The sequence below is a fragment of the Lissotriton vulgaris genome, chromosome 3_2, assembly GCF_964263255.1.
Source record: "Lissotriton vulgaris chromosome 3_2, aLisVul1.2, whole genome shotgun sequence".
Taxonomy (NCBI): domain Eukaryota; kingdom Metazoa; phylum Chordata; class Amphibia; order Caudata; family Salamandridae; genus Lissotriton; species Lissotriton vulgaris.
The window spans coordinates 196,021,403-196,043,963 of NC_141690.1; the positions used below are offsets into that span (position 1 = coordinate 196,021,403).

At 49.5% G+C, this 22,561-nt stretch overlaps 1 protein-coding gene across 1 annotated transcript in view; it reads right to left on the minus strand.

Annotated features, from left to right (window-relative positions):
* NSD2 (nuclear receptor binding SET domain protein 2) overlaps positions 1-22,561 on the minus strand; it is a 1,128,833-nt gene that overhangs the window by 164,956 nt on the left and 941,316 nt on the right. The window contains exons 18-19 of the mRNA XM_086964209.1: positions 9,551-9,820; positions 1,680-1,796 (exon numbers count right to left, since the gene is read on the minus strand). Of these exons, the coding sequence (XP_086820335.1) occupies positions 1,680-1,796; positions 9,551-9,820 (387 nt within the window). The remainder of the gene's footprint in view (positions 1-1,679; positions 1,797-9,550; positions 9,821-22,561) is intronic.

The window sequence follows — 22,561 nt, forward strand, 5'->3', positions numbered from 1 at the left end:
TGTAATGTTTCCAACATTTAATGTTGGATCGGTATCTGTTTGTCATACTTAATGCAAAGGTCTGTTCCACATAGTCCATGTATATATTGGCCAGGTTAGGAGCGAAGACTGCCCCCATGCTGGTCCCTGAGCATTGTTGGTAAAAGGTGCCTTCCGAGACAAAATCATTGAAATGTAGGGCTATTCTCAAAAAGGAAATAAAGAAATTAGTGGGAACCTGCATAGGGCTTATTCTCGGATCAAGCAGCTTCTCAATTATTAATATACTCTCCTATTTTGGTATGTTAGTGTACGGGGAAGAGATATCTAAAGTCGCCAGCCAGTCTGTTTCAATGAGTCTTCAGAACCTCCTGATGATTCTGAGAAGGTGATAGTTGATTCCTCCAGAATCTACCCCACGTGTTCTGTCTGTTTTGTGTACCTATTGTGCTATAGTAGGCTTCCCTGAGATAGGGGTAGGCCTTTTCTTTGGTGACATTCTTTATATCCTTGGTAACCTTAACTGCCTTTTTCTTCAGTTCAAACATGTTAAACTCATCAATTGTTTTGTTTAGTTTGTCTAGGAGTGCCTTAGCTTCTGCTATTCCATCCCCTCCTATCAGTTCTTTTTCTAGTTCTTCTATTTACTTTAATTCAGCTTTAGCGTGCTCTACAGCAGTTTCAACACCCAACACCATCCAAGCATTCTAGCATGAAGCTCTGTTATGACATGTTTTTTCTTTGGCTTTTCTAATTTTTCCAACAGCCGTTGTTTTGGACTCACAGGTGCGCTTGGTTGTGTGGAAAATAAGGATGGTCAGAACAGAGCTTCATGCTCGTATGATGAGTATCTTAAGGCAGGTATAACCCCACAGGGTTTACAAGTCAAGAACGTTGCTTTTTCGGGAAGATCCAAAATTTAAAGGGAACTTCAGTTACATTTCAACGACCTGCTCATGCCATTGGAAAAAAATGTAAGTGGTGGAGGGGGAGGGGGGGGGGGAGGGGCAGTGGGGATGAAGAGTGTTACAGTCTACAGGAGAGGGTTGCTATGGTCAAAGACATAGCAAACAGCTTCGGGAGGTAGTAACTCATTGGGGGCAATAGAGTATGAACCTCACAGAGAAAATAATAGGATGTGGAAGGAGATAACGAGGTAATCATGTTCTACCTAATGGCGTACCTGAAAAAAAAATAGGTAGATCCACAACATAAAATATACAATTAGCCAAATTATGTAAAAGCTTTAAAGGAGGGATTGTGAATTTTATCATGATCGCAATAGAAAAATTAAGCAAAACCAATGGACACAACTGCCAACGCTGTTATTACTTTCAGCCATCTTTTCACAATGTGAACCAAATATTTCGAATGACATCACTATGTACCTGCACCATTCATCTACTGTAAAAAACAAATACCAGAGTTTGCAATTATAATAACTATTTTGTGACATATGTATAGAGAATATGTAAAATTGAAAAGGGATAAAGTAATGAATGCACATTATAAGAACTTAATCCATTACATTATATACAACACATGAAAAGTAAATAAATTTTAAGTTATTGTTAAGGGTTCATAGATAAATTGTTGGCTACCTCCAGTTTGTAAATGATGGCACACCTTTTATGAAAAAACTGAAGTATATTTGAGATAGTTAAAACTACTAGAAATTAACAGAAAAACAACAAACATACCTTATCAACAGTGAGCATGTAGAAGTGACTAATGTCGTTCTCTTGTGCACGCTTAATTCTTGCCATGCACTCCTCTTCATCTATTAGTTCACCAACATATTCATTGACAAACTCTCCCTGTACGGAAAAGCAGTACACAATAAGAGCAATCTGTAACTAGAAAATACTTGACAGCAAAAAGGTACTTCCTTTTGTAATGCTGCTTTCATTTTTTTAAACCCTTTCTACTTTCATTGATAGTTTACACAATTTGTTCATCCTTTGAAAGAGTTACATTTGTTAGGCTGGAACAATAAATTCTTTACACAAACTTGCAGCAGAAAGAATGGAAAAACGTGGTGCCAATGATGCATAACAGATAAAATTAGATATGTGCCTATTGTACAGCTATTTCCGTACGTCTTTAAAGACATCACTGCACAAAAGGCGACAGAACCATTTGCAAAAACTGACACGGCTAAGCAAGGAACCTGCGGAATGAAACAAGTATGCATCTGAACAAATGTCATCAAAGGCGGCAACATTTGTCTAATAGATGCCATTTTCTTTGCAGAATACTCTTCTTGTGAAACCTTCCCCAGCAATATATAATATTGGAGTGAGACTTCACCAACTTATTAGAAAAATGCACTACAAAAAACACACAAACAACGATATTTCCAAGAACGTCTCTAAATAAGTGTGAGGAAACAGACTTATTGAAGGTTTTACCCCCACTTTTCCCTCCTTTTGACTATTAGGTCCAGGTGTAAAGTTTTAGAAATGCCCTAAAATGGTGTATGTTTAATTGGCTTGTCCACAAATTGCATAGTTCAGCTTACTTGTAAGTCCCTAGTATATGGTACCAGGAGTACCTAGTTGTGCCAAGGTGAATCATGCTTTCCAGGCTGCCACTGCACACTTCTAGTATAGTTTTTAACTGATAACTCGACTTTGCCACTTGAGGTAAAAAATGCCCAGTCCTCCTTTTCTTTATATATTTAATGTCACCCTTATTTAGGCCTGTAGGGCTTTAAGGCAGGGGGCTGTATATTAAAAGGCTGAATATGTATTGTTACATTGCCAGCTTCTGAATGGACTACTTAAGTTGGCACAGTAATATATCAAAAGATTCAGTGCATCAAGCCAGATTTAATGGCCACATTAAATTTTATCTCATTGGCGGGCAAAGTGCAACTTTAGAAGACAGACCTGTTTATGAACCCCTGTTGGTGAGAGCCTGCATTCTGGGGCCAGAAACAATGCCTGCTCCCAAGGAATTTGGTAACACCTCCTCCAGGAGAATGGCTAGTGATTAAGCATATCAATGCCAGAGGCTTAAAGGACACTACTGCCTTTGCTATGCGGCAACGGCTTCCCCCCTTTGACCTGGGGAATGCCACCCCCGTCCTGGGGTCCATTTGGCACCAGGGCAGGCAGGAAAATAGATACTCAGTAGGCGTGTAACACTTTCAGGCTAGGCACACCCCTAATGTGGGCCACCTGAAGTGAACAGCCAGGAAAAGGTTCTATCATTTTGGATTTGGTGAAACTAGTACCTCTCTTATACCCATTCTCCCCAGAAGTGGTCATATAGGGGGTGTAGTCATCCCAACGGTAAGTAGCCTATTGGCTACTACCCTACACTATGAATCCAGGGAATCAAATTTGTATACCCAGGAACAGAACAAGGACAAAGAAGAGCGAGAACTGAGGACTTATCCTGATCTTGGCGCCAAACCCTACCTTGCTAGTGGAACCTCGACAGTTGCAACGACCCGGCTCGTCAAAAAGCTGGGCATCCTCCTAATTTTTGGGAGGACTGTTGGGCACTTTATCAACCCAGAGTATCTTTCGTGGGATGGACAAGACATCCCCCTGCATATGTAGGAACCAACCGCACTTGTCCGGTTCTTGGTTTTGCTAGTTATCGGGCCCACCAAGGAAGAATCTCACCAAAAAATGATCACAGTGGTTCCAAGAGGTCAGCACAGTCGCTCCAGCGAGTTTCAAGATGCTAGACGCTCCAGGATCCTCCCTGCACCAATACCCTGGATACAGGAGTATTTGCCGCAACCAAGGCTTGTTGGGTGTCCAGCCCAGACATCACCACCACTGCACGAAAGCTGACCTGCTGTTGAGGGACTTAAGGACTGACTAGACCTACACAGAGTGGCCCTGCTGTCTTGCTTTCCTCCCCACTCCAGGTCCACCCAAAATCCGTGGAAGCCTCCAATGCAAGTTGCTAGTCGGCCTAACACCTCTGCACACAGCAGAGGATCATGGAAAACTGTTAGATTCGGGGGGTCTCTAGTTGGCACAGGTAGGTACTTGGGACAAATAGGGACCATTGCCTCTAGTCAGGATAAGGAGATTATTCTCCTAAAATAACCCCTGCTCACCTCCTTGGTAGCTTGGTAGCTTGGCACGAGCAGACAGGCTTATCTCAGAGGCAGTGTGTAAAGCATTTGTGACCACATACAGTAACCGAGTGACAACACTACAGGTGGACACCACAGAACGTTTTATATCAAAAATAAATATACTTCATATAGGTTTACCACAGGACCATAGACAACAAAAGTACACAATACTGTTACTTTAAAATGGTAGTTTTAGCTTAGTTAAATTAAGTTCAGTTCTTAAGATGCAACACTTTGCGTCAATGTTCCTTACGATGCGTTGCGCTTCCACGACAAGCAATGTCGCAGAGAGGGAAATGCTGCAAAGTTCAGGTGCAAAGAAATAAAGACGTGAAGATCTTCCAGATGCAGTGTACTTCTTCGGGGATGCAAGAAGTTCTCAGTTCAATGCGTGGACTGCAGCAGCGAAACCCTTGTTCAGAAGTGCGACCGCAACAGCTCCCACTGGAACACTGTTCTCCCACAATGCGTGAAGCTTGATGCGTGAAGCTTCAGCGCAATGCGACATCTACAGCCGCGACATCCTTGTTCAGAAGTGCGACGGCAGCAGCTCAGACGGCGGCGCGGTTCTCGGGGAGGCGAGGTGCTTTCCTCGATGCGGTGCGATGCGACAGTTCCAGCGGCGACACCCTGTTCAGAAGTGCGACGGCAGGCTCAGCGACACGCTTCTACCTCGTTGCGAGACTCTTCTCTCGATGCGGTGCATGGCGAAAACTCCAGCGGCGACACCCTTGTTTAGAAGTGAGACGGCAGGCAGCAGCGACACGCTTCCTCTTCGTTGCGGCACGCTTCTTTCGATGCAGTGCAGTGCAACAACTCCAGCGGCGACACCCTTGTTCAGAAGTGCGACAGCAGCAACGGCGACACGCTTCGATCTCGTTGCGTCGCACTTCCAGCTCCTTACGACACGCAGTTCCTCAGAAGGCCCAAAACAGCAGCAGGCACTTCCAAAAGAACTCTGGGGAGCTGGGGGGTTGAAGTCTGTTGTTCCTGAGACTTCAACAGGAGGCAAGCTCTTTTCCAAGCCCTTGGAGATCCTTCACAAGTTTAAAGTACACAAAGTTCCTTTTCTCCTTCCTTTGGCAGTAAGGCAACCACTGCAGGCCAATCCCCCACGCAGCACTTCAGCTTGGGAGCAGTCTCTCCTCAGTTTCTTCAGCTTCCTCTCCTCAGTAAAGGTTTCTTCTTGTAGTCCAAAGTGATCTAATTTATTGGGACCAGGGTCCCAATATTTATTCCCCAAAATCCTTTGTTCTCTGAGGGAAGAGGGGCCTTTGCCCAGTTTAAAACCAGTTCTGAAGCACTCTGTTTACTGGACTTCTCCTATCCTTTCACAGTGCAGGGCAGAAACATCAGACGTCCCACAGGAGGTGGAGCCAGTATTGTGGAGGCAAATACAGTCCTGGAGCACTTTGTTAACAGGACTCCTTCTCTTCTTTCAGTGGGCAGGGCAGAGACATCAGCCGCATCCCAGGCTCCCAGGCGTGGGATGAGTGGTCAAGAAGGCAGGTTCACCAGGCGCTGGGCGATGACACCTAGCGATGTTCTTATCCACCGGTGCTCCTGAGGCCGGCCGCAACCAAGTGCCCAAGAGAACTCTGGTAAGGGCCTCATTGAAAGGGAGCAGCAGTTCCGACGACGCAGGCGCTATCGGGAGCACCTCCGTAAGGAGGTTGGTCTTAAGGGCCACCGTAGGGAGGTCGAGATGGAGAGTCTCCGCAGCTCGACGCAGCACCATAGTGTAGGAAGCGCCCTCCTCCATAGTAGGCGGAGGTGAGGCAAACCCTGGGTCAGAAGACTCATCAAGTTCACTCACATCTTGAAGGTCATCTACCCAATCTTGCTCGCAGTCACACTGCCGCGCAAGGGGGTTCTCAGTGCCGTCCCAGTTCTCATCTGGCTCCGGGGTAGAAGGAGCCGGCCCCGGCGGCAGTCCTCCATTGGTACCAGGAGCGACGCCGGCTGGGGCCAAACCGGAGCCGCATCCCAATGTGGATCCCAGGTCGGAACAAAATGGCCCGAGAACCGGGGCACGGGCGGATAAACAGCACCCAGTGCAACGCCTGTGGCATAGCCAGGGGTGGCGCTGGTGTCAGGGCCAAGGGCAGTGCTGGGGCGGGAGCCAGCCGTGCTGCACCTTGTGGGGCCGGAGCCGAGGAAACTGGATCCAGTGGCACCGAGGCGGTGCCGCGGGGCCTGCAGGCGGGAGCCGGTGCACTAAACAGGCGGTCCATGGCAGCAAGAAAGTCTTGCACCTGTTCAGGAGTCGCAGACGGACCCGGGTGTAGTAGGTCAGTCGCTGGACTTCCAGGCTCCGAGGAGTCCCTGTCCCCCTCATCCGCCTCAGGGGAGCGACGAGGGGACGTCGGAGAGCGAACACGCTTCTTCGACTTCTTATGGCTTCGCTTACCAGAATCTGAAGGTGAAGACTTAGAGTCCGATAAGCGACGGCTCCGGTCCCATGAATGGCCCCTAGACCCAGAGTGGCGGTGAGCGGAGAGCCGGATCACCAGCAACTTCTGGCGCTACTCCGGCAAGGCCTTCGGGCCATGGCACGGCAGTCCCGGGAGTCATGGTCGGTCTCCATAAAGTCGAGGCAGACATCATGGGGGTCCGCCACAGACATATTACGGCGGCACGACCCACAAGACTTAAAGCCGGGCATCCCTACGTGCACCAGGAGACGAGAAGCAGACAAAAAGTCTCAAAAAAAGTGGTCAAAAAATGACCGAGGTACTTGCTCAATCCGGATCTGCGCTTTCGGCGCGGAAAAAGAAATAACTGACGTCAGCGCATATAGGTGGTGCCTAAGAAGTCTCCGTGACGTCAACCTGGCGCATACGACGTCAGTTTTGGAAAAGGGGGTGGTGATGGACAGAGTTTCTGAATGATGCAGAATACTCCTACCCAGTCAAGAGATCAGGGCTTAATCCATCACCGTTTTTTAGCTCACTGCACCATCCCAGCTCAGAACCTGGCTACATGCAAATTAGTCTGTCCCTGTCCCAGTGCATGATGGGAACAGGGCAAACCAAACTACCAAGCCAATTCTTACACTGGGAAGGAAACAAGCTTCCGGGGACCGGTTTCTGGAATTTCAGCCGTCGTCGGCCCGGCTTGCTTGAATCCTGATGGTGCAATGAGCAAGGGACTCATGTCTGAGTATACCCTCCCACACATAGTGTAGACAAAATCGATTTTGGAAAAGGGGGTGGTGATGGACAGAGTTTCTGAATGATGCAGAATACTCCTACCCAGTCAAGAGATCAGAGCTTAATCCATCACCGTTTTTTAGCTCACTGCACCATCCCAGCTCAGAACCTGGCTACATGCAAATTAGTCTGTCCCTGTCCCAGTGCATGATGGGAACAGGGCAAACCAAACTACCAAGCCAATTCTTACACTGGGAAGGAAACAAGCTTCCGGGGACCGGTTTCTGGCATTTCAGCCGTCGTCGGCCCGGCTTGCTTGAATCCTGATGGTGCAATGAGCAAGGGACTCACGTCTGAGCATACCCTCCCACACATAGTGTGGACAAAATAGATTTTGGAAAAGGGGGTGGTGATGGACAGTTTCTGAATGATGCAGAATACTCCTACCCAGTCAAGAGATCAGGGCTTAATCCATCACCGTTTTTTTAGCTCACTGCACCATCCCAGCTCAGAACCTGGCTACATGCAAATTAGTCTGTCCCTGTCCCAGTGCATGATGGGAACAGGGCAAACCAAACTACCAAGCCAATTCTTACACTGGGAAGGAAACAAGCTTCCGGGGACCGGTTTCTGGCATTTCAGCCGTCGTCGGCCCGGCTTGCTTGAATCCTGATGGTGCAATGAGCAAGGGACTCACGTCTAAGTATACCCTCCCACACATAGTGTGGACAAAATCGATTTTGGAAAAGGGGGTGGTGATGGACAGAGTTTCTGAATGATGCAGAATACTCCTACCCAGTCAAGAGATCAGGGCTTAATCCATCACCGTTTTTTAGCTCACTGCACCATCCCAGCTCAGAACCTGGCTACATGCAAATTAGTCTGTCCCTGTCCCAGTGCATGATTGGAACAGGGCAAACCAAACTACCAAGCCAATTCTTACACTGGGAAGGAAACAAGCTTCCGGGGACCGGTTTCTGGCATTTCAGCCGTCGTCGGCCCGGCTTGCTTGAATCCTGATGGTGCAATGAGCAAGGGACTCACGTCTAAGTATACCCTCCCACACATAGTGTGGACAAAATCGATTTTGGAAAAGGGGGTGGTGATGGACAGAGTTTCTGAATGATGCAGAATACTCCTACCCAGTCAAGAGATCAGGGCTTAATCCATCACCGTTTTTTAGCTCACTGCACCATCCCAGCTCAGAACCTGGCTACATGCAAATTAGTCTGTCCCTGTCCCAGTGCATGATTGGAACAGGGCAAACCAAACTACCAAGCCAATTCTTACACTGGGAAGGAAACAAGCTTCCGGGGACCGGTTTCTGGCATTTCAGCCGTCGTCGGCCCGGCTTGCTTGAATCCTGACGCCAGTGACTGAAGCGCGCCGCATGACCTACAGGCGCGCAGGGACACTGCTAAGCGGAAAACTTTCCGGATCCAGTCTGACACCTAGGGAATATTCTAAGGTAAGGAATCTATCCCTAACGTGTCTCTTTCAGATTATTTATTTAAAAAATAGTTCGTAAGGCAAAATAGCATACATTATTTCAGAATCTTACAGTGTCATGGATCACAGATGACTGAACGTGTTATGACTTCTGTTGAACAGGTACTAAAACTACAACTGTTTGAATAACAAACAGAAAAGTGACATTAATACAATTAATTTTAGCAAAGAACTCTGTACACTCATGTTGCCAGGAGTGAGCTTCTTTAGTCTAGCTGCCAGCAGTATGTTAGCAGCCTGAACTTGTATTCTGAAATTCACCCAAAATGTTATAACCCTTGAAGCTTTAGCCCAGACTATGCCCCTATACTTATGTTTATTATTACGCAGGCCCTGTAAACAAGAAGCAAGTTTCATACTACATACACTAAACTCCGGATTAAACCACAGCCAGATGTATAGGCAATAGAGATAAATGTTTCTTAGCAAAGCAGCAAATAAATATTTTGTTTATCTGTCATACAGAGTTTAGAGGTCCTTGCTTCTGGCGGCCACATAAGGACCCACATATTACCGAAGACCTCTAGTGCGTGTACTGCTGGTTAGACATTATGTTAATACACACACTAATGTATGAAAATCCACCCATGTCACAATTCCATTCACTCAGATACAATTCCTAGTCAACCCTAACCTGCCGCTCTCATATCTAGACTAGCATACACTTGAAATTTTATACTTCATTACAGGCATGGCGTTTAGAGGCAGCTGATGTATTATATTTAAACACAATTTGTGTTGGTTTTTATCTATTTCGAAGTTCAATGGAAAGTCGAAAGACTATGTGGGGTTTATGTAAAATTCTTACCTTTTTTATATTTCTTTTGGAAACCAAACCCCAGCCTTTGCCCTCTGTTTTGATCATCTTGGTTTCAGGATACTGGCGTTTGGAAAAGTCCTGGTTCTGGCACCTCTCACCGGCTGGACAAACTTGTGGGTGGCATTCACACATCAACATACGGTTAAGGCACTCAGAGTCCAAAGCACAAGGATTTTCCGCTGTGGGTTTGCAAGTGCACTTGGGAGTCTCAGAAATGTCTGCTGTATGAAGCTGAACTTTACCGTAAGGCTTATTGACCTGCGGATTTAAAAAAATTCAATAGTTACTTAAAAACACAACATATTAAGACAAGTTTAAGGTAAAATGGAACAGGGATTTGACTTTATGTATGTTTTATATCAAGGAACAAAACTCTTGAAACTGATTTAGGATCATCCTCTCCTTACATCTACCCAAGGTGAAAACTAAACTAAATAGATTTACTTCATTTGATCCACCAACAGAGATATTTTGAAGTGCCATAAAGGCAAGTTAAAGCATTTCACAGGAGAGGAAATGGTTTAAATTAGGTAATAATCCTGCAAAAGGAGGATGGACCATTTCAGTGTAAAATGCTAAACATTCCCAGCACTCCTACAAACTAAAATATCATCAAGTGAAAATTAAATGATTATGTAACTTCCCATTTCTTGCTGAAAGAGTTGATAGGCAAAAGTCAGCAGCGTCTGCAGAAAAAAAGTTACTTACTCTTGGTAATGTTAACACTGAAGTTTATATAATCTTCTTACAGACTCGCCTTAGAAATACCCACCAGACTGAATCCAGAAAACTCTCCAGCATCGCCAAATTATGAAACCCAGCCTCGGCTATAACAGTGCTTGCCCCAGATGTGCGGAATTTGACCTATGTAGGCCACAAATCGGCAAACTGTTATTTCATGGTAATTTCTACACCCCCGCCCCCCCCCCCCAAGGAGAGTGCAGAGAGAAACAGAGCATTTACAACAATGACAAACACAGCATACAATATATGCTCGAATATTTTGAGATCTTACTGATGCCACTAACTTAAAGGGGATGAGGAAGGACATTGAGGAATCTGCGGGAACATGCATAATCCACCAGAAATATTGTTAACTTAAGGTAAGTAACTTTTTTTTTCTGGTGGAGACTTCTTTCTCAACTTACGAGTCACAAGGAAATACACTCCAATGGAGGCGAGACTGAGTAGTGCCGGGTAACCAAGGAAATCAAGAGATTAATGTAGAAGTATGCAAGGATGCCCGCTTGGCCATTGGACAGATGTCAATTACTGTAAAACAGGTAAGGAGGGGGGAGGAGTGGAACCAACAAAAATTAGTGTGTTTGGTCACTGCTGTGCTCTTCATATCACCGGCTAAATCCACAAATAACTCTCAGACCTGTCCAGTGTGGTTGATGTAGACAGATACTGCAAGCCTGGGATCCAGTCTGTGCAGCTGCTTATCCTAGAGGGATGCATAATGGACAGGCCCATGTGAAAAACAGTAACCACGTTAGTAGAACAAAGAGGCAAGGGGAAAATAATCAAACAGTCTAGGCAGAATATAGCTTGAAGTTCTCCGACCAACAAATGCTGAAGTGATTGCCACCAAGAAAGGAGTCTTTAGATTGAAATGTCAAACTGGGCAACAGTGCATTACGCTCAAAGGATGCTTTGAGTAAGCCTGAGCGGTAACGCACAAATTACTACTTGTGTAACAATATATCTGTAAGAGACATTAGTTAGTGATAGATTCCTTACCTTAGAATATCCCCAGGCGTTAGACTGGATCCGGAAATTTTTGCGTAGTAGTACCCTTGCGAGTCGGTAGGCGTCGTCTGCGGCTCCGCGTCCGTTGTCAGCGCCGTGATGACGTCGTAGGTGTACTTAGACGCCGCCTCCGCGTGCTGACGTCAGTTCTTAGACACAGCTTTTCCGCGCCAGAAACGCAGAGCCATGCAAAAACCAACCCTGGTGCCAATGAAACTAGGGCCCTGAAAGGGGATGACCTTAACTCTAGATATCGGTTCGCAGGAACGGGGAGGATGGGTGGGTCGGTAAGGAATCTATCACTAACTAATGTCTTTTACACATATATCGTTACACAAGTAGTAACTTGTGCATCTGAAGAGGACACGTTGGTGATAGATTCCTTACCTTAGAATAGATACCCCAGCAATACCAACCCCGGTGGTGGGTCTGCGAACCAATAATCACACCAGAAAGTCCTGGAGGACGGAACGGCCAAAGAAGCGATCCCTCCGGACTTGGCTGCCCATGCAACAGTGTCTTGCAAACGTGTGCAGCGAGGCCCACGTAGCTGCCTGGCAAATGTCCTGCAAGGGCACTCCTCGGCCCAAGGCAGTGGTAGTCGCCGTGGCACGAGTGGTATGAGCCCTCAGCCCAACAGGGCGTTCCTTCTTAGCCAAGGAGTAACACGCCTGGATACACAAGATGATCCACCGCAAGATGGTCCGCTTGTGCACTGCCTTTCCCTTCTTAGCGCCCATGTAACCAACAAAGAGTTGGTCATCCACCCGGAACTGGCATGTGCGATCCAGATAGTAAGAGAGCGCACGTTTTGGGTCCAGACGGTGGAGCCTCTTCCTCTTTCGAGGGAGGCAGAAAGGAGGTGGGCAAGGTAATGGACTGCACGATGTGGAAGGCCGTGACAACCTTGGGCAGGAAAGAGGGTCTTGTCCGCAACACAACCTTGTCCGGATGGACCGAAAGGAAAGGAGGTTTAGAGGATAAAGCCTGGAGCTCACTCACTCTCCTGGCAGAGGTGATGGCAACCAGGAAAGCAGTCTTCAGAGTAAGAAGGCGGAGAGGACAGTTGTGAAGTGGCTCAAAGGGAGCGCACATCAGAAAAGTTAGAACCAGGTTCAAGTCCCACTTTGGTCAGGCAGCCTTAGGAAGGATGAAAGGGCAGAAAGGTAGCCCTTGATAGTGCCCAGAGCAGAGCCCTGCTGGGCAAGAGAAAGAAGGAAGAGGAGAACCTCAGAAAGAGGGGCATTGAGAGGATCCACAGCCTTTGCTGTGCACCATGCCACAAATCTGCTCCACCTGCAGGCGTATACCGACTTTGTGGAGGGACGTCTGGCTGCCAGAATGATGTTACAGACTTCAGGAGGCAAGTCAAATGGCCTCAACTGTCGCCTCTCAATCTCCAAGCATGGAGGTGGAGACTGGACAGGTTCGGGTGGAGGACCCTCCCCTGCTGCTGCGACAGAAGGTCCTCCTGAAGAGGCAGACGAACCGGGGGATCGACAGACATACATACTGAGTAGCTCGGGATACCAGTATCTTCGTGCCCAGTCCGGAGCCACAAGGATGACTTGTGCACGGTCGCGCTTGATCTTCAGCACCCTGGGCAGAAGTGGTATAGGCGGAAAGGCATACAACAGACCGCAACTCCACTCGTGACAAAAAGCGTCTCCGAGCGAGTGCCGCCTTGGAAATTCCAACGCGCAGAACTGATGACATTGCGCTTTCTCTTCGGCGGCGAATAGATCTAACCAAGGCTCTCCCCACTGCAGAAAGAGATCTTGCACCACATCCGAGTTCAGACGCCATTCGTGATCCATCATGCACCGGCAGCTGAGTTCGTCCGCCCTGGTGTTCAGAGAACCTGCCAGGTGTTTAACCACCAGGGTCACGCCCTGATGTTCCAGCCATTGCCTGAGGCGCAGAGCCTCCTGGCATAGGGTCCAAGAACCCACCCCGCCCTGTTTGTTGCAGTACCACATGGCGGTGGTGTTGTCCGTGAACACCTGCACTACACTCCCCCGGACAGAGGGGAGGAATGCCTTCAGTGCTAGACGAATCGCCCGTAGCTCCTAAAGGTTGATATGGAGCCGGGACTCCGCCGGAGACCAGAGGCCTCTGATCTTCGCCTCTCCCATGTGGCCTCCCCAGCCCTGGAGGGACGCGTCCGTCACAACTACGTGCTCCAGTTGGGGAAGAGAGAGGGATCTGCCGCTGACCCAATCGTGGTCCGTGAGCCACCACTGCAGCTGTCTCGCAGTGCCCTCTGAGATCAGGACGTGGTCGGACAGGTTGCCCTGATGCTGGGCGCACTGAAATTTCAGGTCCCACTGCAGAGCCCACATCCGCCAACGGGCATGATGCACCAGAAGGATGCAGGAAGCCATCAGTCCCAGAAGCCGCAGCGTCAACCTTACCGAAACTCGGGATAAAGGCTGAAAGAGTGGAAACAGAGCCTGTTTATCCCGAACTCGCTGTTTGGGTGGGTAAACCCGAAACTGCGCCGAGTCGAGAACCGCTCCAATGAAAAGGAGCTTCTGAGAGGGACACAGGTGTGACTTTCGCACATTGATGGAGAACCCCAGCTGGTGCAAGAGGTCTGCCGTCGTCTGGAGGTGGCTGACGACTGTCTGGGGTGAGCCAACCTTTAACAATCAGTTGTCGAGGTAGGGGAAGACTGAAACCCCCAACCTGGGCAGATGAGCTGCGACCACCGCCATCACTTTTGTAAACACCCGTGGGGGCGCTGGTAAGGTCGAAGGGGAGCACGGTAAACTGAAAGTGCTCGTGGCCTACCGTGAACCGCATGTAGCGCCGGTGGGCCTGCAGGACGGGGATATGAAAATAAGGGTCCTGCAAGTCCAACGCTACCATCCAGTCTCCTGGGTCCAGGGCAGCTAACGCCTGTGCCAGAGTCAGCATCTTGTACTTCTCCTTCCGGAGGAAGCCGTTGACGTTCCGTAGGTCCAAGATAGGGCGTAGGCCCCCTTTGCCCTTCTTGGGTACCAGAAAGTAGTGGGAGTAGCAACCACACCCTACTTCTGGCCCAGGAACGTGCTTGATGGCCCCCTTGGCCAAGAGGGCCGAAGCTTCCTCCTGCAGAAGCCACAAGTGATCCCCCGAAACGCGGTGGTGTTGCGGTGGCATGGCTTGAGGGGTCGTCTCGAAGGGGAGGGAGTAGCCCCTTCGAACGATTTGCAGCACCCACCTGTCCGATGTGACGGTGGGCCAGTGGGAGTGGTGATGGCGAATTCTGCCCCCCACTGGCGTCATATGGGCCTGAAAGCACGGACTAGGCCACGAAAGGAGCGAAAGGCCCAAGGACTTGGCCATAGCCCTTAAAGCGTTCAAGCGCATGGCCCGCCTTGTCGCCAAAGAGGCGACGGTCATTGAACGGCACGTCCATAAGTGTGTTTCGGACATCTGCCGAGAAATTGGCGAACCTCAACCATGCGTAACGACAAATCGCCACCGTCGTTGACATCGCTCTGCCCAGAGAGTCGGTAGTGTCCAGCCCACACCGGATGGAATACTTCACTGCATCCCGGCCCTCCACCAGGACTTGGCCGAGTTTAGCCCGTACCTCGAACGGGCAGTGTGGCAGCACGTCCGCGACCGTGTCCCATAGAGAGTGGGTGTAGCAGCCTAAGAGGCACGCGGTATTAACGGACCGCAATCCCAAACTTAGGGAGAATATCTTCTTTCCGTAATTCTCGTACCTCTTAGATTCCCGGTCGGGGGGAGCCGACAGGAATGCAGTCTGGGAATTGGAGGCCTGGATAACCAGGCTCTCAGGGGTGGGATGGGTAGACAGGAAGCAAGGGTCACCCGGAGCAGGGCTAGCGTCTGGCCACGTTCCTATCCACAGGCTGTCCCGTGGCGGGCCTGGACCAAGTGCCCAAAAAGAACGTCAGCTAAGGCCTCATTAAACGGCAGCAGAGGCTCGGCCGAGCTTGACTGCGGTTTAAGGACCTCAGTGAGGTGGTTAGTCCTCACGGCAACGACGGGGAGCTCAAGGCCCAGGGCCTTGGCCGCCCTCATCAGCACCACGGTATAAGCAGCCCCCTCCTCCGTAGCCACGCTAGGAGGGGAGACAAAGCCAGTGTCAGGCTAAGTGTCCAGCCCACTGGCCTCTCCAAGCTCTCCTGTCCAGTCCACAGAAGACTGACACTCCCGTGCCAGAAGGTCCTCAGACCCCTCCCAATCCTCGTCATCACACACAGCCTGGTACTCAGGCTCAAAAGAGGGGGCCGGGTCATTGAAATAAAAATCTCCCAGCGGCGTCGAGAGCGGCACCGCTTCGAATCGAGGGCAGGACCAGGGATGACGTCGTCCAGGGACGTCGTTGGGGGCGACACACGAGGGGCCGGCGCCGGCGAGGTCGTGAGGTCGACCGTCGACTACCCGGATCTGAACCGGATCCAATGGGACCCCGCGGCGTTCTGACCGAAGTTGCCGATGGTGCCAAGGCCGAAGCACCGGACGGCGCCGTTGCCGAAGCATCTGGCCCGTGTGGGGACCCAGTCGGAACCGCTTGGCCCCCAGGTGCCGCAGAAGCCCGGAGGAGCGAGATTCCTCATGGCCATGAGGAGTCAGCAATCTCCCCCGGCATCGCGTCCTGCACAAGGACCGGCGGGTGTGGGGCAGGCCGCGACACCTGCGGCTCCAGCGTAGCCGCGTGGGCGGTGTCGCCCGAGCCGCGCGAGCGTCGGGTGGGGGCGAGTCAGAAGAGCGATGGTGCCTCTTCGACTTCTTGTGCCTCTTACCTGAGGACTTCGAGCCCGAAGACCGATGACGACTCCCGGAACTGGGGTGGCTCCGGCCCCGCGACCTCCTTTCGGACCGGGACCTCGAGCGGTGCGGGGCAGACTGCCGAAGCTCGAGTCGCTTACGGGACCGCTCCAGTCAGGTACTGCACATCAGGGAAGATGTCTGGTCGCCCCAGCCAGGTCCAGCGGGTAGAGCCTCCTTGCACAGATTTCACAACTGCAATAAGCCCCGTTTATTGCCATTCCTTATGGCGTTAGTGTAGTCTATGAACAACTTAACCAGCCTTCCTTTGACGGGTCGGAAGGCTTTCAACGTCAAGCAAATGACCCGCATCTCCAGACGGTTGATGTGGAGCTGAGCCTCAGCTGGAGACCAGATGTCTGTGATCTCCACCTCTCCCAAGTGGCCTCTCAACCCAGAAGCAATACAACGATCACTACTGGCAGTTCTGGGTGGGGTAGAGAGCAGGGTCTGCTGTTGACCCAATCTCAGTCCTGCAGTCACCCTTGCAGATCTTTTGTAGTCTCCTCCAAAATCTGGACATAATCGGAGAGGTTCCCCTGATACTGTGTCCACTGGGATTTCAGATCCCACTACAGAGCCAGCATATGACACCTAGAGTGCTTCACCAGTAGGCTGCATGAGGCCATCAGTCCCTGCAGCCTCAAAGTCATCCTCTCTGAAATCTAGGACAGAGACTGAAATATCAAGATCAAAGACTGAATGTACCAACTCTTCTCCAAACTGCAGACATTGCACGTTCTCGGTGGTAGCGAACAGATTTAACCAAGGCTCTCCACACACAAAGATACCTTGCACCACCTCTAGACAGTGGCACCACTTGTGATCTGCTAGGCTTCTTCAGCTGAGTTTGTCCGCCCTGGAGAGCCCACCAGATGTTATACCACCAGGGAAATGCCCTGATATTCCAGCCATGTCCAGAGATGCAGAGCCTCTTGACCAAGGGCCTCTAGGCTTCTTTAGCTGAGTTTGTCCGCCCTGTAGAGCCCACCAGATGTTATACCACCAGGGAAATGCTCTGGCATTCCAGCCATGTCCAGAGATGCAGAGCCTCTTGACCAAGGGCCCACGACCCAATCCAGCCCTGTTTGTTGCAGTACCACATGGAGGTGGTGTTGACTGTGAACACATGCACCAGCCTTTGTTTGATCAAAGGAAGAAAGGCTTTCAATGCCATGCGGATTGCCCGGAGTTTCAACAAGATAATATGGAGCCTGGCTCTGCCTGAGACCAGATTACTCTGATCTCCACCTCTCCCAGATGGCTGCTCCAGCCCTTGAGTGATGCATCTGGCAATACAGTGAGCGCTGGTTGGGGAAGCGAGAGGGGGTCCGCCTCTGACCCAACTGCGGTTTATCAGCCAGCACTGTAGATCTTTTGGCGTTCCCTCCAAGATAAGAACTGTGTCAGAGAGACTGGAACACTGCAGACCCCTCATATGCCAACAAGCATGTGGCACTAGAAGGATGCAAGAGTGTCATGTGCCTGAGTTAGGCTTGGTAGGAATCCGCGCCAATTTACACGTTCTTTCCTAAAGTTACTGTCCCTTTGTCACATCAAATTTTTTCCACACATTTGTGACACTTGGGTTAGTTTCTAAGAGACACTGACTTTGCTGACACAAAAGAACTTCGTAAGAAATCTATCCTACTGCTACGGTATTATGTGCAAGGCCTTCACATGCGTGATACAAATGTGTTTATTACGTCCATATCGCGACGCCACTATCTATGGAATTCAAACAATAGGCAGCCTGATCACAATCACGGACCAAGGCAAGGATGCCCTTTTCAATAAATATCCTTTTGTTTTCAAATAAATTCATAGGAGACGCTTCTGCTAACTTCGAGGGGTCCCTGCATGCTCAAGCTTTCGCCTAGCAGCTGACTGACATCTCCATGAGGGGTGTCCAGTTTGTGACCAAGACAGGGTCCTACATTCTTAACCACCAGGTAAAGGGGCAAGATCATACAGAAGAGGGCTTATTGGCAGACCATACATTTAAAACCTAGATGAACAAGTTACTTACCTTTGGTAACTATTATCTGTGAGAGACAATAGTAGTTATAGATTCCTTACCTTCGAATTACCCCCAGGCATCACTGGATCTGGAGTAATGTTTTCTTGGTAGTACACCTGCACGTCATTAGGTGGAGTCGGTCGACTCAGCATTCGTCAGCATCGTGGTCGCCAGGATGACAACGCGATGTCTACTTAGACGCCACCCGTGCGTGCTGACAGTTCTGACATGACTTTCCATGCCAGAAGAGCAGAGCCATGCAAGACACTGACCACCGGTGCACATAAGGGCCCTGTAAGGGAGACCCTATCCATACAAGTCAATCCGCAGAACGAGGAGGATGGATTGGGCGGGAAGGAATCTATAAATACTAATGTCTCTTACAGATACATCGTTACCGAAGGTAAGTAACTTGTTCATCTGAAAGAGACCGTAGGTATAGATTCCTTACCTTAGAATAGATACCCCAGCAATGCCAATCCCAGAGGAGGGTCTGCAAACTACGTTCACACCAGGAAATTCTGGAGAACAGAACAGTCAAAAAAGCTGTCCCTCCTCACCAAGCATTCGTGCCTGGACAGCAATGTGCAAGGATGCCCACGTGGCTGCCTGACAGATGTCAAGTAAGGGAACTCCTCGTCCCAAAGCAGTAGTGGCTGCCATCGCCCTGGTAGAGTGGGCGCGCAGTCCCACTGGAGGTTCATTTTTAGCCAAAGAATAACAGATCTTGATACATAGGACAACCCATCTAAAGATGGTACGTTTTTGCACTGCCCGATTTTTCTTAGTGCCCACATAACCCACGAAGAGTTGATTGTCCACCCAGAAGTCTTTTGTGCGTTCAAGGTAGAAAGACAGTGCGTGCTTTGGGTCCAGAAGGTGGAGTCTCTTCTCTTTGGAAGGGTGCAGAGGCGGGTAGAAGGTGATGTGGAAGGAAGTGACCACTTTGGGCAGAAAAGAGGGCCTAGTACAGAGGACTACTTTGTCCGGATGGACAGCAAGAAAGGGAGGTTTAGAAGATAAAGCTTGAAGCTCACTCACCCTGCGAGTAGAGGTGATCGCAAGCAAGAAAGCAGTCTTCAAAGTGAGGAGACGAAGAGGACAATTACGCAGTGGCTCAAAGGGAGCACACATAAGTGAGCACAAGGCCCAAGTCCCACTGGGGCATTACGAAAGTTAGAGGAAAGAGATGTGTAATGCCTTTCAGGAATCTGTTAACAATCAGGGACTTGAAAAGAGAAGGCTGATCAGGAAGGCGAAGAAAGGCCTAAATATAGCCCTTTAGAGCGCCCAGAGCAGATTCTTGCTGGGTCAAGGAAAGAATGAAGAGGAGAACCTCTGAAATCCACAGCCTTTGCTGTGCACCATGCCACAAATTTGTTCCATCTACAGGCGTATACTGTTTTGGTGGCGGGACGCCTGGCTGCCAAGATGATGTTACAGACTTCGGGAGGAAGGTCTAATGCGGTCAACTGTCGCTGCTCAATGTCCACGCAAGGAGGTGGAGGCTGGACAGGTTCTGGTGGAGGACCATCCCCTGCTGTGAAAGAAGATGCTCCAGAGGAGGCAGTCTGATTGGAGGATCGATGGCCATGCTCAAGAGCTTGGGGTGCCAAACCCTTCGTGCCCAGTCCGGAGCCACAAGAATGACTTGGGCCCGGTCGCGCTTGATCTTCTTCAGCATTCTGGGTAGAAGTGATTCAGGCGGAAAGGCATACAGGAGGCCGCAATGCCACTCGCGACGGAAGGAGTCGCCGAGCGAGTGCGGCCTTGGAAACTCCAATGCGCAGAACTGCTAACATTGCGTGTTCTCTTTGGTGGCACACAGATGTAATCAAGACTCTCCCCACTGCTGAAAGAGAACTTGCACCACCTCAGAGTGAAGACGCTATTCGTGATCCATCATGCACCGGTGGCTGAGTTTGTCCGCCCTGGCGTTCAGGGAACCTGCTAGATGTTGAACCACCACTCCGCCCTGTTTGTTGCAGTACCACATGGCAGTGGTGTTGTCCGTGAACACCTGCACTACTCTTCCTTTGACAGAGGGAAGGAATGCCTTTAGTGCAAGACAAATCGCCCAGAGCTCCAGAAGGTTGATGTGGAGCCCAGACTCCGCCGGAGACAAGAGGCCTCTGATCTCCGCCTTCCCCACGTGGCCGCCCCATCCCAGAAGTGACGCCCACTACTGTGAACTCTGGTTGGGTAAGGGAGAGGGATCTGCCGCTCATCCAATCCAAGGTTCATGAGCCACCACTACAACTGACTTGCTATCCCCTTCGAGATCTGTACGACATAGGAAAGATTCCCCTATTGCTGCGCCCACTGGAACTTCAGGTCCCACTGCAGAGTCAGCATATGCAGTCTGGCATGATCTACCAGCAGGATGCTGGAGGCCATGAGGCCCAGCAGCCTCAGGGCCATTCTCACTGAAATCCAGGACAGAGGCTGAAACATCGGTATCATAGCAAGAATATCCCACACTCTATGCTCAGGAGGATAGACCCTAAACTGTGCTGTGTCCGGAACCGCTCTAATGAAAAGGAGCTTCTGAGAGGGAATCCGGTGCGACTTCGGCACATTGATAGTGAACCCCAGCAAATGAAGGAGGTCCGCCGCTGACATTCTCTCAGAAAATGACCTGCTTTGCTGCAATATAGACACAATCTATTCACTCTGCGTCTTTGTTTTTCTGCCTCACTCAAAGGTCATTTTATACTCCCTATCTGCATAGGCTCAGGATCCTCAGACTTGGCTTCAGATTCCGGTTTCTTTTCTCTCTGGCTAAATCTAGGATACTCGTAACTCACTCTGTCTTTCCGTCTTTCCCCTAATCTATGATCTAGTTTCACCATTCAAACAAATCTCGACAAAGCTAAAACCGATTACAAGAAAACAACAGACACACATAGACAAACAGGACCAGTGTACCAACAAGATGACAAAGTCTGGCTGTCCACTAAACATCTTGCTTTAAAGGGAACATGTAAATTTAGGCCCAAGTTTATTGGCCCTTTCTCTGTTCTTAAAATCATCAATCCTGTATCATTGAAATTGAGATTGCCCCCTTCGATAAAAATACATCCTCTTTTTCATATCTCTCTGTTGAAACCGGTGCAGCCGAATACTCGTCTTCCAGTGACTCCTCTTCCCCCTTTGGTAGATCCTGACGATGAATACGAGGTAGGGGCTATACTGAACTCCAGGAGAGTGAGGCGTCGTCTCCAGTACCTAATTCACTGGAAGGGGTTTGGAATAGAGGAAAGGTCATGGAAACCTGCCAGTCAAGTACACGCACCTCGTTTATTACGAGCCTTTCACAGAAGGTTCCCCCACAAGCCCAAAACGGTAGGGGGCGTTGTGGGAGGGGTGTTCTGTCATGCCTGCCGCGAACATGAAGAGCAGCGCATGTGCCAAGGTCTAGAATTATAGGCAGTAGCATGTTAATACGATCTGTTATGTGGCCTATTACATACTGTGGTTGGCATTGGTTGGCAAATCCAAGCGATATGAGTCAGAGCGCATGAGTCATTAACACGCATGCGCCGAGAGATAGCGTTTCAGGTCTTAAACCCGCCCCTGACCTGAAGGAAGTGCTTCACGTTTAGCCAGTTTGTTTTCCCTACTTGTTCCGGGTTCACATCGGCGTCCGAGGAGCTAGTTGTTCGTGGCGTGTGCGGGTTCGCAATTAAGCGTGTAAGTTACTAGAAGCGGCTTGCTTCCAGAATCTTTGTTTTGTTTTCGTTCTTTCCATTGCTTTGTTTTACCGCGGAGTTTTAGTGCGGTTTACTTTAGAGTTTGGTCCCGATTTCCCTCGTTTGTGTCAGGAGTTTACGGTGATCGTTCTGGTTCTACAGGTAGTTAGGATCAGCGTTCATTATCACCGGTTGTGGAGATATTCACAGAGCGTTTATAAGGTCTAATTGGCGAGTGCTTTATTTCGTAGAGATATTCTATGTTAACCAGAGAGCACGTTTTCCATATGGTGTTATGTTATGTTTAGAGTACAGATTATATGTACACAGCATATCCAGTCAAGCTACAGAGTTCCTGGCACCATCCTTGTATTCCTTATCATTTTACCTAGTACTCCACAAGGTAACATTGAAATACTTGACACTTACCACATTGAGGTCGTTGGGGGTGGGAATAGTTTTCACTCATGTTTTTTATGTTTTACTGCAGTGCTATCACAGAAGATAAGAACATCCTCTGAGTGGAAGAAGACTGTGGAGTGCCCTTCTTTTTCTCCCCTTCCTACCCTTGTTTTGTTCCCCTGTGTTCTCCTTGGTTACTATTCGGGTGTTAGCGTTCATTCCTGACGCCCAGGGGGTAACGGGGGGGAAACAGGGTGTAAAGCTTCGTGACTCCAGGACACTTCTGAGACAAAGAAGGTGCGTGCATGACAAGGGGTATTGGACACCCTCGACGCCGAGACACTG